General features: G+C 43.4%; 1 protein-coding gene across 7 annotated transcripts in view; it reads right to left on the bottom strand.

The window, feature by feature from the left end:
* Nucleotides 1-14515, bottom strand: part of DCAF1 (DDB1 and CUL4 associated factor 1) — an 87551-nt gene that overhangs the window by 52666 nt on the left and 20370 nt on the right. For 6 of the 7 annotated variants that reach the window (XM_089306176.1, XM_089306178.1, XM_089306173.1 and 3 more), the window contains 3 exons: nucleotides 10427-10503; nucleotides 7195-7268; nucleotides 4393-4506 (listed from right to left, as the gene is read on the bottom strand). In XM_089306176.1, the coding sequence (XP_089162302.1) occupies nucleotides 4393-4506; nucleotides 7195-7268; nucleotides 10427-10503 (265 nt within the window). The remainder of the gene's footprint in view (nucleotides 1-4392; nucleotides 4507-7194; nucleotides 7269-10426; nucleotides 10504-14515) is intronic. The other variant, XM_070050760.2, reaches the window with a different exon arrangement.

The following is a 14515-nucleotide window of genomic DNA, read 5'->3' as shown; positions in this document are numbered from 1 at the left end:
GCCCAAGTGCTTGGGCCCTGCACTGGGGCGAAGTGGTTAAGGCACCTGCAGCCCCAACAGCCCACATGGGCACCAGTTTGAATCCAGGATGCTCCTCTTCCAATCCAGCTCCCTGCTAACGTGCCTGGGAAAGCAGCAGAGGATAGTCCCAGCCCTTGGGGCCCCTGCACCCACATGGGAGACCCAGAAGAAGCTCCTGGTTCCTACTTTGGATCCGCCCAGCTCCAGCAGTCACAACCATTTGGGGAGTGAATCAGCAGAGCGAAGATCTCTCTATCTCTGCCTCTGCCTCTCCCTCTCTACAACTCTTTCAAGTAAGATAAATAAATCTTTAAAAAAAAAAAAAAAGCAATTTTTAAAAAGTGACTAAATTGTAAATTAGTAAACTGCTAAGTACTTCTAAAATAAAAAAAAAGAGGCAAATTTTAAAATTATAAAATGTGGGGCCAGTGCTGGGGTGTGGCAGGTAAAGCCGCCGCCTACAGTGCCAACATCCCATATAGGCACCGGTTTAAGTCCCAGCCGCTCCACTTCTGACCCAGCTCTCTGCTATGGCCTGGGAAAGCAGTAGAAGATGGCCCATAGTCCTTGGGCCCCTGCACCTGCGTGAGAGACCCGGAAGAAGCTCCTGGCTTTGGATCGGCGCAGCTCTGACCATTGCAGCCAACTGGAGAGTGAACCAGTGGATGACGGAAGACCTATCTCTCTGCCTCTCCCTCTCTCTGTGTAACTCTTTCAAATAAATAAATAATCTTTTTAAAAAATTATAGAATGAACTGCACAAGTAAAAGTAAACTTTCTAAAAACTTCTTTTTCATAGATATATGAACTAGGTTACAACGTTTAAAGAAAACATAAAATGTGCTACTGTGGTTCACAAAACTAGAGAAACATCTCTCTAAACTATGAGATGTTTGGGGCTGGCGCTGTGCATAGTAGATAAAGCCACTGCCTACAGTGCCAGCATCCTATACAGGCACTGGTTTGAGTCCCAGCTGCTTCACTTTGAATCCAATTTCCTGCTAATGCGCCTTGGAAAGCAAGAGCAGATGGCCCAAGTCCTTGGCTTCGGATCAGCCCAGCAGTGGCCAATGCAGCCATTTGGAGAGCACCAGCGGATTCACACACTCTCCCTCCCCCTCTCTCCCTCTCACTCTCGCTCCAACTCTGCCTTTCAAATAAATAAAATCTTAATAAATAGAGAGAGATGGTTGAAATATCAGCAGCCAATCTCTCTAGAAAAAAATGGTATCTGACTCATTCATTAAAAGCTAAATATTTTTAATAGAAATACTGACTCAAACATAAAAACATTTGCATAAGAGATTTCAGAAGGATAAAGATCATATAATCCAATGGTAACATAAAACGTCAAAGAGGTTTGTAACCTGTTCTCTAGTACACTGGATTCAAGGCAATTTTATTTAGGAGCTGGCTCCTAAGAGAAATTATTAATTCAACCATTAATTAAGAAACAAGAAAGCTATTCTTGCAGAAAACATTATTATGGGGCCGGTGTTCTGGCGTAGTGGGTAGAGCCGCAGCCTGCAGCGCCAGCATCCCATATGGGCACCGGCTCGAGTCTCAGATGCTCCACTTCTGATCCAGCTCTCAGCTATAGCCTGGGAAAGAAGCAAAAGATGGTCCAAGTCCTTGGGCCCCTATACCTGCATGGGAAGACCGGGAGGAAGCCCCAAGCTTCTGGCTTCGGACTGGCGCAGCACCAGCTGTTGCAAACAACTAGGGAGTGAACCAGCAAATGCAAGACCTTTCTCTCTCTGCCTCTCTTTCTCTCTCTGTGTGTAACTCTTTCAAATAAATAAATCTTTAAAAAAAAAAAAAAAAAAGTTAAATGAAGACTATATCCAGATCTTCCATTTGGTTCATACATTTAACTCTAATAAGCCCTCCAGATTAATAACAGAAGATTAAGTTTTTTAATATCCTCACAATTAAAACAAGCTATGTGCCATAACATATTCAAAGCTAAGAAATAAAACGTTTGTTTCTTCTAAAATTAGAGCAACTGGGGGCCAGCACTGTGGTGCAGTGGGTTAATGCCCTGGCCTGAAGTGCCGGTATCCCATATGGGTGCCAGTTCAAGAGCCGGCTGTTCTTCCGATCCTTGGGTCCCTGCACCCACGTGGGAGACCCAGAAGAAGCTCCTGGCTCCTGGCTTCAGATCGGCGCAGCTCTGGCCACTGCAGCCAGTTGGGGAGTGAACCATTGGATGGAAGACTTCTCTATCTCTCTCTGCCTCTCCTTCTCTGTGTAGCTCTTTCAAATAAATAAATAAATCTTAAAAAAAAAAAAAAAGAGCAACTAAGTTTTGACATTTGAAGGATACATACATAGCCCCCTCTCCATTTTCTTGTCTTCAAGAAAATTATTTTTAATTGAAATATCAGTATACTGCTACCCCCAAACACATACATGAATGTAAGCTCCCATCTTGCTAACAAAATATTCCTAGAACCTAGCACAAAACATGTGAGCACTGGTTCAAGTCCCAGCTGCTCCACTTCCAATCTAGCTCCCTACTAATGTGCCTGGGAAAGCAACAAAAGATGACCCACGTGCTTGGGCCCCTACACCCAAATGGAAGACCCAGATGAAGCTCTTGGCTCCTAGCCTCAGCCTGGCCCAGCCCCAGTCTTCTGGGGAGAAGAATCAGCAGATGGAAGATGTCTGTCTCTTCGTCTCTCTAACTTTGTGTCTTCAAATAAAATAAATCTTTTAAGTTTTTTTTTTTTTTTTTTTTTTTTTTTTAATTTGAAAGATAGAGTTACGGAGAGAGGTGAAGCCATAGAAATAGAGGTCTTCCAACCACTGATTCACTCCCTAAAAGGCCACAATGGCCAGAACTAAGCTGATCCGAAGCCAGAAGCCAGGAGCCAGGAGTCTCCTCCTGGTCTCCCACGCAGGTGCAGGGGCCCATGGACTTGGGCCATCTTCTACTCCTTTCCCAGGCCATAGCTGAGAGCTGGATTGGAAGTGGAGCAGCCGGGACACAAACCGGGGCCCATATGGGATGCCAGCACTGAAGACGAGGGAATTAACCCGTTGCGCCATAGCACTAGCCCAATAAAATAAAACTTTAAACAAAAGTTGATCACCAGAAAAAAAAAATCACTCATCATCAAGGCTAAGTGTTTGAATGAGATCATAAACCCACTCTGAAACATCTAATCATGGGGCAGGTGTTTGGCACAGTGGTTGAGCTGCCCCACAGGACACTAGCATCCCATATCACAGTGCCTGGGATCAAGTTTCAGCTCTGCTTCCAATTCCAGCTTCCTGCTAATACACACCCTGGGAGGCACCCAGTGATGGCTCAAGTATCTGAGTCCCTGCCACCTATGCGAAGACCTGGATTCAGTTCCAAACTTCTGCCTTTGGCCTGGGCTAGTCTCAGCTGTTGCAGGCAGGTAAAGAGCAAACCAGAGGATGAGAAGAGCTCTCTGTCTCTTTCTGCCTTTCAAAGAAAACAAAACATTTAAGCATTTAATTAAAAAGAAAACGCAAAAATTATATGATTTTAAAATTTTTAAAAAATACATAGTACACAAATAGTAAATACTCATTCATTAAAATAGCTATTTAATGTTTTTTTATTATGGCTTGTACAGATTTCCTAAAATTTCTATAACATTATTTGAATAAGAAAAATCCATAGGCTGGAGTTGTGGTCAGCAGGTTATGTTGCCACTGCCTGTGACACCAGCATTCCACATCAGAGCACTGGTTCAAATCCCCACCAGCTGCTCCACTTCCAACTGACTTCCCTGTTAATGTGCATGGAAGGCAGCAGTGGATGGCCCAAGTGCTTAGACTCCTGCCACCTCTGTGAGACCTAGACAGAGTTCAGCTAGCTTCAGCTTTGCCCAGTCCCAGCCATTGCAGCCATCTAGGAGTGAACCAACAGACTGAAGATAACCTTCCCCCCTCAACTGCCATTTAAGAAAATAAACACATTTTAAAGAAAAAACCCTTTGGGCTGGTACTTTGGCACAGTATGCTAAGCTTCCACCTGTGATACTAGCATCCCACATGGAGCTGGTTCGTGTCCCAGCAGGCCCTCTTCCAATCCAGCTCTCTGCTAATGGCCGCAGTGGAAGATGGCCCAAGTGCTTGGGCCCCTGCACCTGCATGGGAGACCCGGAAGCAGCTTCTGGCTCCTGGCTTCGGACGGGCCTAGCTCCAGCCATTGCGGCCCTTTGGGGAGTGGACCAGCAGATGGGAACACCTCTCTCTCTGACTCTCCCTCTCTGTTTGTAATTCTGCCTCTTAAATAAATAAGAAAAAACCTTAATTATTTTAACACCAAAGACAAATCAAACAGATCACTATTCGATTAAAAATAAAATGATGACATTTCTTTTTAATAAGTACCTTTTCCTGAAATACAACAGCAGTTTCTAGCCCTGGCATGATGTCCAGCAGGAGTCTGCAAGCTGCAGTGTTTAAAGGTGGTTCTCGGCTTGTCATCACATATGCATTTACCAGCTACAAAGAAAAAAAACATACTTTTCATCTGAAATGCAATCCAGTCAAATTAAGGAAGTCTAATAAATCTTTAACAAACTAATATTTCCATCATTTTCTTAAAGGCACCTAACAATCACAAAGTAAACCTTTTATTATTATAAATAGTTATGATCCATGATGAAATCATAAAGAATTTCTTCAGAAGCTTTAAATCCCCTACAAAACTCAGCCACCACAGAAATTAAAGCTCAATGGGTATCACAAAGAAATCACCCCTAACTCTTTATACTTTAAAAAGATTTATTTTATTTATTTAAAAAGTAGAAGTAGAAAAAGAGGAAGACACATAGAGAGAGGTCTTCTGTCCACTGGTTCATTCCCCAAATGGCTGCATCAGTCAGAAATGGGCCAGTTCAAAGCTAGGAGCCAGGAGCTTCTTCCAGGTCTTCCGTATGGGTGCAGGGCCCCAAGCACTTGGGCCACATCCTCCGCTGCTTTTCCCAAATTAGCAGGGAACTGGGTTGGAAGTGGAGCAGCTGGGACTCAAAATAGGCACCCATATGGAATGACAGTGTTGAAGGCAGCAGCTTTACCAGTACACCGCAATGCTGGCCCCTACACTTTTTCAGAAGTATAAAACAAAGCAAGACAAGCCTCAGTTCTTGACAATAGTTAATAAAAACTTGAATTCTATAATAAACAATATATATGTATGTTAAGTAAAGTTTTCTTTTGGCACTCATCTAAAATTTACTAAATCTCTACTACTAACTGATGCTATGGTGCTAAGTATACAACGGTAGGGACGAGGCTGTGGCGTAGTGCATTAAAGCCTCAGCCTACAGCGCTGGCATCCCATATGGGCGCCAGTTTGAGTCCCAGCTGCTCCTCTTCGGATTCAGCTCTGCTATGGCCTGGGAAAGCAGTGGAAGATGGCCTAAATCCTGGCTCTTAGACTCGGATAAGCTCAGCTCTGGCCATTTCGGTCATTTGGGGAATGAACCAGCGGACTGAAGACTTCTCTCTCTGGCTATACCTCTCTCTGTAACTCCCTCAAAAAAATAAATCTTTAAAAAAAAAAAAAGTATACAACGGTAAAAAATTACAGTCTTACCATCAAAGACTTATTAGAATCCAAGACAGATGACTGTCAGGAAGACAGATAGCACCATCGGCATTCTACACAAGCAATCCTAAGTAAGAAACCACCCACCGTAGAGAACTCAGTGAATGCTGGAGAGAAAAGGGATTCTAAGACAGAACATAAGGAAGAAGAAGGGCATTGCCTAAAGAAGAGTGAGAGGAGACCAACAGAGAAAAACTGACGTTGGAGAACAAAAGCCAGACAGATTAAATTTTTATGTCAAACTAAGGAATTTAAATTTATCCTAATGGCAGCAAGAAACCATTAGTAAATAGTAAGGAAGAGGTACCATGATCATGTTTTATAGTTTAGAAAATTTCTGTACTATAAAGAATGGATGAAAGGAGGATAAAACAGGAAGAAACCAGTTATGAGGCTATTGTAGTAACCAAGTGAGAAATGGCAGTGGTTAAATTAAGGTCTGACAGCAAGGATAGAAAGGAAGTAGATGGATTTGTGAAGTTTAAGGATGAGGGAACAACAGACCTATAAATACACTGAATAAGAGAGGTTGCAGTAAAGGAAGCCTTCTACCTGGATAGCTCATTACTGAGCTAGAGAACAAGAGAATCAGACTGTGCAGCCAATGGTTAGACATAGTAGGATTTAAGAGACCTGTGGGCTACATCTAGGTGGCATTATCTAGAAGACAGCTGAAAGCAGTCTGAAGCTGAAGAGAGACACTGGTTACACAAAAATTGGGAGTCACTAATATTCCAGACCATAATAAAGCTTAATACTGAGCCTTCATCATATGCCGGGCTCTATGCCACACCCTTTCCATCCCCAATTTCACTTAAGGATTTCAAAAATGTTTTGAGTGAGTACTATCATCTCCACTCTATAGATCAGGAAAATAAGGCTTGGGGAATATAAAGCTTGAAGAGGCCCAAAGATCAAATTGTCAATGAACAATGGAGCTAGATTTAAACCTGAAACACAGAACCCAAAACCACAAAACCCCTTCTCTCAAGCACCATGGTGTTCTGTCTCCAAAAAATCTAACATATGCAATTTTGGGGGCAATTACTATGTTCAGGAGTTGTGAGTGAAGCAGACCCACACACACATTCTCACTTGCTCATTCTTTAGTACGCACACTCACTCACTCACTCTTCACAACAGCTTTGAGTTAACAAGGAAGCACCCTTCTATTCCTCCACATTCCAAAACGTACAGTGTCAGTGTGGAATCACACCATATACATCGCTTTTATTTTTCCTTTCAAGAACTCAACAGGACTCTTACATTCTCAAACTCAAAATCATCTTACCCAAGAAAACATACATGCCTTGAAAATCCTCGTCATTATTCATCTGGACAAAGTACACACCAGAGAGAAAATCTGCTCACAACTAGGACTTTGGCAAGAAAGAAAACCATGATTACCTTATTCCAACTGAACCAATACCAAATTTAAAAACCTACCCACGCTATTTGCAATCTTGCCAAAGTCGTAGGAGGAAGCAAACTACTCACACGCACACACACACAATAAAAAATGATAAAGGTGTAGAGTCTGCTGATGATGATCTCTGGAGAAAAGTAAGAAGCAAACCTACTGCATTCATGAAATCATCATTCTTGAAGAGTATTCTCAGCAAGTGGCCCAGCATACACTCTGGATCAGCTCGACCTACCAAAAGAAGAGGGGAGGAACAAAGGAATGAGTAAGTCATCCCAGTGAAGCAACTAAGACCTCTGGAAAGGCACCTGAGTTGTTATAAATATCATTAAAATGCCAACAAACATAAATATAACCAAAGAAAAGATTGCTGTGATGGATCAGATTTCATAAAGAACATTCTCTTAAAAAAATTTTAAACATAAAAGCTTCAGACACTGCTCTTTAACCTTCCCATCTCACAGTATAATGCCTACACAGCAATGCTGAAGTCCATAAACAAACACTGGGTCCTGACCAGCACCACCAAGGGTACACAAGGTCTACAGAATAATCATAAAGGAGTCTAAATGAAAGAAAATCCCTGGCCACCCAGTCACAGAAAGGCAGAAAGCAAGCCCCTGATGAGTAGTCTAGAGAAGACAGGTTCCACGTCCAATCTCTCCATCAAATAAAATGACAACAGCAGCAGAGATGCATCCTCACACCTGTAAGGACACCTCGGTGTAGGTTATGGGATGATTCTCACTCCCTAAAGATAACCTTGTAACAGTAACCCTGGCCATCTCAACTCCCTAGTTTCCACAGAAAGAAAGACAAGGGATCCAGGATCTATTCAATGCAAAGCCTAAAGGTAAAAGAATTAGTTAATGACCAAAAGAAATGGTATATTTTTTAAAGAGATACCATCTATTTTAATTTCCTTTCAGAGCACTAGAGAGGCAAATTCAGTTAAAAGATATAATATAGGATGATGACAAGATGTGAGCTGCTGATAGGAAGTTTCCACCAAGCTTTAATCAGGATCTCAAGGTAATTCACAATATCATAAAAACAAGTAAGGGCCTCAGGTTCCTTACTTTCTGTTTATAAATGATGAAACTGAAATCCTTATTTTTTATTATTATGCCAAAGATAAATATAGCTTAAATTAAGAGGTAGGAAAGAAAAATTTTTTTCAAAGTCTATACTGAAAAAAAAACTATGCCTCTCAAACAAATATTAAAAAAGGGGGGTACATTATTCTCTCTCTCTCTCCTTCCCCATCACTAATTCATCCTTTCTAAGGCACTGACAATAAGCATGACCATCCCTCTTAGAGTTATTTTCATAGTTGTGGGTATTAACTTAATTTTGCTTTCAATTTGCATATATTTTCATTGTATTTGAAAGGCACAGAGAAAGAGAGAGAGCTCCTCCATCTCCCCAGATGCCTGCAATATAGCCAGGGCTGGGCCAAGCCACAGCTGAACTTCATTCAGATCTCCGCCATGGTGGCAACATCTATTGTCTCCCACGTGTGTATTAGCAGGAAGCTAGAATCAGGAGTGGAGCCCAGGCACCCAGGTAAGACATGCCAAATGCCAAATGTCTATTCTTTAACTTAATTTCTGATTTCGTATTCACTTTTGTACTCCTTCATGCTTTGAATGTGTTACTAAAGATGTGGATTAGCCAGTGAGTATTCCTCAGCAGTCACAAGAAAGGTCTAGGACAAGAGCAGCAGGTAACATCACAAAACAACTCAGTTTGAAATGCCTGGCTTCTTTACATTTGAGAACGAAAGTTTAAGAAACAGAAACCCTCAAACATTCAGATAGACATACAATGTTCTTAATTTTTAATTCCCACTTCCTGGCACTCTCTTCACACATAAAATTTCAGGCTCTTCTCCAAAAAGGACTGCTTGCGGCTAGAGATTATCTGCAGTATGCACCCATACATGACTTAAGCTTTGCCCACTGGTAATCCACCATAGAACATAAATGGCAGTCTCATGTCTCACACAATTCTATATTATGGCAAACACCATACCAAAGCAGGCAATTTGTCAGGATTCTAATAAAATTAACCCAAAATAAAATTAAGTTAACCAGAAATGGCATTAAACATAAAAAGTGCTGCTTATTATTTAAAGTTCCAAGTATAAAGTTCCCAACTAAAAGCAAGGAACTAAGTGCATTTTCAAATGTATTTCCCCTGGAGCTGGCGCTGTGGCTCAGCAGGTCTCTTTCTGCCTCTCCTCTCTCTGTAACTCTGACTTTCAAATAAATAAATAAATAAATCTTTAAAAAAAAAAAAGTACTTCCCCATCAGTAAAAAGATAAATATTATCAGAAAGATGAAGGCAGGCCGGCGCCGCGGCTCACTAGGCTAATCCTCCGCCTAGCGGCGCCGGCACACCGGGTTCTAGTCCCGGTCGGGGCGCCGGATTCTGTCCCGGTTGCCCCTCTTCCAGGCCAGCCCTCTGCTGTGGCCAGGGAGTGCAGTGGAGGATGGCCCAGGTGCTTGGGCCCTGCACCCCATGGGAGACCAGGAAAAGCACCTGGCTCCTGGCTCCTGCCATCGGATCAGCGCGGTGCGCCGGCCGCAGCGCGCCGGCCGCGGCGGCCATTGGAGGGTGAACCAACGGCAAAGGAAGACCTTTCTCTCTGTCTCTCTCTCTCACTGTCCACTCTGCCTGTCAAAAAAATAAAAAAAAAAAAAAAAAAAAAAAAAAAGAAAGATGAAGGCAAAGAGGAAAACATCTTTCAGTATAAAAAAAAGTCACAATGAGAGTTTCAAGTTCCTGTAATCATATAAACTCATTAAAACATGCCAAATTAATTTAGTGCTTTTAAGTCAGTTACATACTCTCTGATATGTATGTATCACAAGTATTTCCCATTTTTCTAGGAAATTTTATTTTATCTGACAGTGAGTAAGTGAGTGAGTGAGGAAGTGAGAGTGAGAGAGAGAGAGAAAGGTCTTCCCTCCATTGGTTCACTCCCCAAATGGCCATCATGGCCGGCACTGCGCTGATCCGAAGCCAGAAGCCAGGTGCTTCTTCCTGGTCTCCCATGCGGGTGCAGGAGCCCAAACACTTGGGCCATCCTCCACTGCACTCCCGGGCCACAGCAGAAAGCTGGACTGTAAGAGGGGCAACCAGGACAGATCCGGCACCCATACGAGATGCTGGCGCCACAGGCGGAGGATTAACTAAGTGAGCCACAGTGCCAGCCCTAGGAATTTATTTTTCCTCATTGCCCCCACCTTCCTTACATTTTAACAAACAAAAGATCTTAAAACTTACCACAAGATGATGTTCTATCAATTGAAAAGTATTTCTTTTAGCAATTTCCTTTCATAAGAAAAAAGACCCCAAGCTTAAGAGAGAACATATGACTTACCAGGATGTCGATCATCAAATGGGTCTGGATCTCCTTTACGATATTCTTCAGTTTCTTTTTCTATCAATTCAGACATCCTAGCACAAAGGGAGGAAAGGGTCAACTCTGGAACAAGTGCACCAAAACAATTCGCCATGTCCTATAACAGTCAGTTCAACAGCCAGGTGTAAAACACAAATGCACAAAGTTAGAGAGGAGGTCTCTCTCTGATCGGATTGGAATAATCACCCCTCAAACTATTCTTACTCTCAAACTGATTCCTCTCTAGACCTTCCCTGCCTCAAGGAAACAGCACTATTATTACTTCAAAAGACAAAGCCTCAGAGTCATCACCACAATCTTTTCTCCTCATCCCCCATAGGAATATCAGCTCCACCTACAAATACCTCCTGACTCTATTCACTTTTCTAAATCATAACCACTCCCATTCTTACCAAGACCACCATCAACTACCTGTATTACTTCCAATAAGCTATCCCTTGATAATATTCCAGTTTCATGCTTGACCCAATTAATTCTCCACTTTATAATACCTTGAATTAAACCCAAGTACCACATGGCCCACCTGGCTTCTGCCCACTTCACCATTCCTCTGCCCTCCTTCATTGAGCTTCAATCACATGGCCTTCTCCACTCGTCATCATTTTGACTTCAGGGCCTTTCTATGTGCTGCTACCTTCACCCATAATGTTCTCCCCCTAGTTAAGCCTCTATTCCTTCCCAAGTTAATACTCCACTCATCTTCTTTCTCCCACTGCAGGTAAGTTTTGCCAGAACGTCATATAAATGGAATCATATGTACTCTTTATGTCTGGCTTCTTTCACCTACGTCCTTTTAAGAGTCATCCATGTTGTATGTATCAACAGTTCCTTTTTATTCATTTTTTTTATAAAACAAGAAAAACTAAATTTTGAGCACCCTAAGCCAAGAATTAATTTTTTTTAAGATTGCTATTTATTTGAAGGAATAGTAACAAAAGAGAGAGAGAGAGACAGATTCCATCTGCAGGTTCACTCTTCAACTGCACACAACAACTGTGAGTAGCTATGCCAGGGCTAAGCTAGGAGCCAGGAGCTCCATCCAGAAGGCAACAGAAACCCAAGTACTTGGGCCATCACATCCTGCCTTCTAAGAGGATTAGCATAGAGTAGTCAAGAGTCAAAGAAGGTACTCTGATACAGGACGCAGGCATCCCCAAGAATGACATTTCAATCTATTAAAATGACATTCAACTGTAAGGCCATCACATTCTGCAGTATCTAATATGCTCTGTCCTACCTCAAACTTTCCAATAAGCTGGCAATTTTTCTTAAAGATTTATTTATTTGAAAGTCAGAGAGACAGAAAAGGATAAACAGAGAAGAAAGATCTTCCATCCACTGGTACACCTCCCAGGATGGCCACAACAGCTGGCACAGGCCAAGCCAAAGCCAACAGGTTCTTTTAGGTCTCAAGTGGGTGCAGGGGCCCAAGCACTTGGGCCATCTTCCACTGCTTTTTCCAGGCCATTAAAGAAGGGAGCTGAATCACAACTGAAGCATGAACCTGTGCCCACATGGGAGCCGGAGCCACGCACTGTGGCTTTACCAACTATACCCTAACACCAGCCCAAGTTGGCATTTGACATAGCTGTTAGGTCACTTCCATCCCACATGAAAATACCTGGGTTGGAGTCTTGGCTCTGTTCCTGGTTCCTGATTCCTGCTTCCTTCTAACATGCACCCTGTGAAGCAGCAAGTAACAGACCACAGGTGGTTGGGTTCCTGATCACATGGGAGATCTGGGCCGAGTTCCTGGGTCTCAGCTTTAGCCTGGTAAAGCCCAGGCTGTTGCAGTCATTTAGAAAGTATACCAGTGCCGGTGCCGCGGCTCAACAGCCTAATCCTCCGCCTAGTGGCGCCGGCACACCAGGTTCTAGTCCCGGTCGGAGCACTGGATTCTGTCCCGGTTGCCCCTCTTCCAGGCCAGCTCTCTGCTATGGCCCGGGAGTGCAGTGGAGGGTGGCCCAGGTCCTTGGGCCCTGCACCCGCATGGGAGACCAGGAGAAGCACCTGGCTCCTGCCTTCGTATCAGCGCAGTGTGCCAGCCGCAGCGCGCCGGCTACGGCGGCCACTGGAGGGTGAACCAACGGCAAAGGAAGACCTTTCTCTCTGTCTCTCTCTCTCACTGTCCACTGTGTCTGTCAAAAAAAAAAAAAAAAAAAAAGAGCCGGCGCCGTGGCTCAATAGGCTAATCCTCCACCTTGTGGCGCCGGCACACCGGGTTCTAGTCCCGGTCGGGGCGCCGGATTCTGTCCCGGTTGCCCCTCTTCCAGGCCAGCTCTCTGCTATGGCCAGGGAGTACAGTGGAGGATGGCCCAGGTGCTTGGGCCCTGCACCCCATGGGAGACCAGGAAAAGCACCTGGATCCTGGCTCCTGCCATCGGATCAGCGCGGTGCACCGGCTGCAGCGGCGGCCATTGGAGGGTGAACCAACGGCAAAGGAAGACCTTTCTCTCTCTGTCTCTCTCTCTCACTGTCCACTCTGCCTGTCAAAAAAAAAAAAAAAAAAAAAAAGAAAGTATACCAGTGATGGGAGAGTTCTCCCTCCCTCTCACTTACTCTCCCTGCCCCCGCCATCTCTTGGCCTCTCAAAAGCATAAATAAAAAATTTTAAAGCTCTCCACTAAGTTTTACTCTCACCAGACCAAATTTCCTACTTTTAACATTGAAGTTCTGTGTAAAAATCCATGGGCCAGAGTATTTAGCCTAGCACTTAAGCCACCAGCTATAGCATTCACATCTCACACAGTAGTATCTGGTATCAACTTCTGGCTCCAGCTCCCAATTCCAACTTCCTGGTATTTCAGACTGAGGGAGGCAGCCTTTGGAGGTAGTAATCGAGTTCTTTAACATGGGGGCCAGCACTGTGGCGCAATAGATTAAGCCTCCACTGGCGGCACTGGCATCCCATAGAGGTGCCGGTTCTATTCCTGGTTGCTTCCAATTCAGCTCCCTGCAAATGGCCTGGGAAAGCTATGGAGGATAACCCAAGTCCTTGAGCCCGCGCACCCACATGGGAGACCCAGAAGAAGCTCCTAGCTCCGGATCAGCCCATCTCCAGACATTCCAAATACTTGGGGAGTGAACCAGCAGATAGAACAGCTCTCTCTCTGCCTCTGCCTCTCTAAATCTGCCTTTCAAATAAATAAATAAATAAATAAATCTTAAAAAAATAGAGTTACAAACTATCATACTATATTCTGAGAAAAACTGTCAAATTATAAAAATAATAGTAAATATAAAAATATAGATGGAGGGCAGGTGTTTGGTGCAGTAGTTAAGGTGCCACTTGGGACGCTCACATTCCATACTGGAATGTTTGAGCTCAAGTCCCAGCCAGTGAAGTCCCTGCCACTCATGAGAGACCTGGATTGAGTTTCTGGTTCCTTGGTCTTTCAGGGAGTGAACCAGCAGATGAGGAGTATACCTATCTCCCTCTGCTTCTCAAAGAAAAAAAATAAATTATTTTGATTTTAAAAACAGATGAGCCTGAAATTAGCAGTGCCTGAAATTCATTTGTTCCTTTTAGGATTTGTCAAAATCTCCAAACCTGAAGGTGCTTCAGAAAACATTCAATGAACAGACCCACAACCTGAAAGATGGAAGGAGTTGGGAGATACTTGGAATCCACCCTACTATCTATTCAACTTCCTGTCTAACTTTGGAGATCTTTTAAGATCTAGCAGAACACAACTTTATTTTCCATTTCTACCTTATTTTCATCCTCCATTCTACTCTGGTGTGGCTAATTCCCTGATTGCCACAAAACATGTCATGGTTCCTTCTCCCTTCAATGCCTTTTTCAGTTTCCCTAGAAAACCAAGTAGGTCTGCTCTTCATCCAGCTTTATTCCACCATCTTTCAAATCTCTGATTCAAGAACCTTTACCACATCCCCACGGCAAAGTCTACTGGAATTAGAATCGAAATCCGGAATTCAAACCTAAGCTTTCCACTGCGTGTCTATTCAGTCTTTACCAAGTAGCCCAGGGGACAATCATCTCAATTTTAACAATGGAGCTGTTAGTGATACTATTGGTGATAAACA

This window comes from Oryctolagus cuniculus, chromosome 10, assembly GCF_051225735.1.
Source record: "Oryctolagus cuniculus isolate XC-2025 breed Fujian yellow rabbit chromosome 10, ASM5122573v1, whole genome shotgun sequence".
Taxonomy (NCBI): domain Eukaryota; kingdom Metazoa; phylum Chordata; class Mammalia; order Lagomorpha; family Leporidae; genus Oryctolagus; species Oryctolagus cuniculus.
The sequence above is the reverse complement of the archived record's forward strand: the minus strand, read 5'-3'. Positions and strand labels throughout refer to the sequence as shown.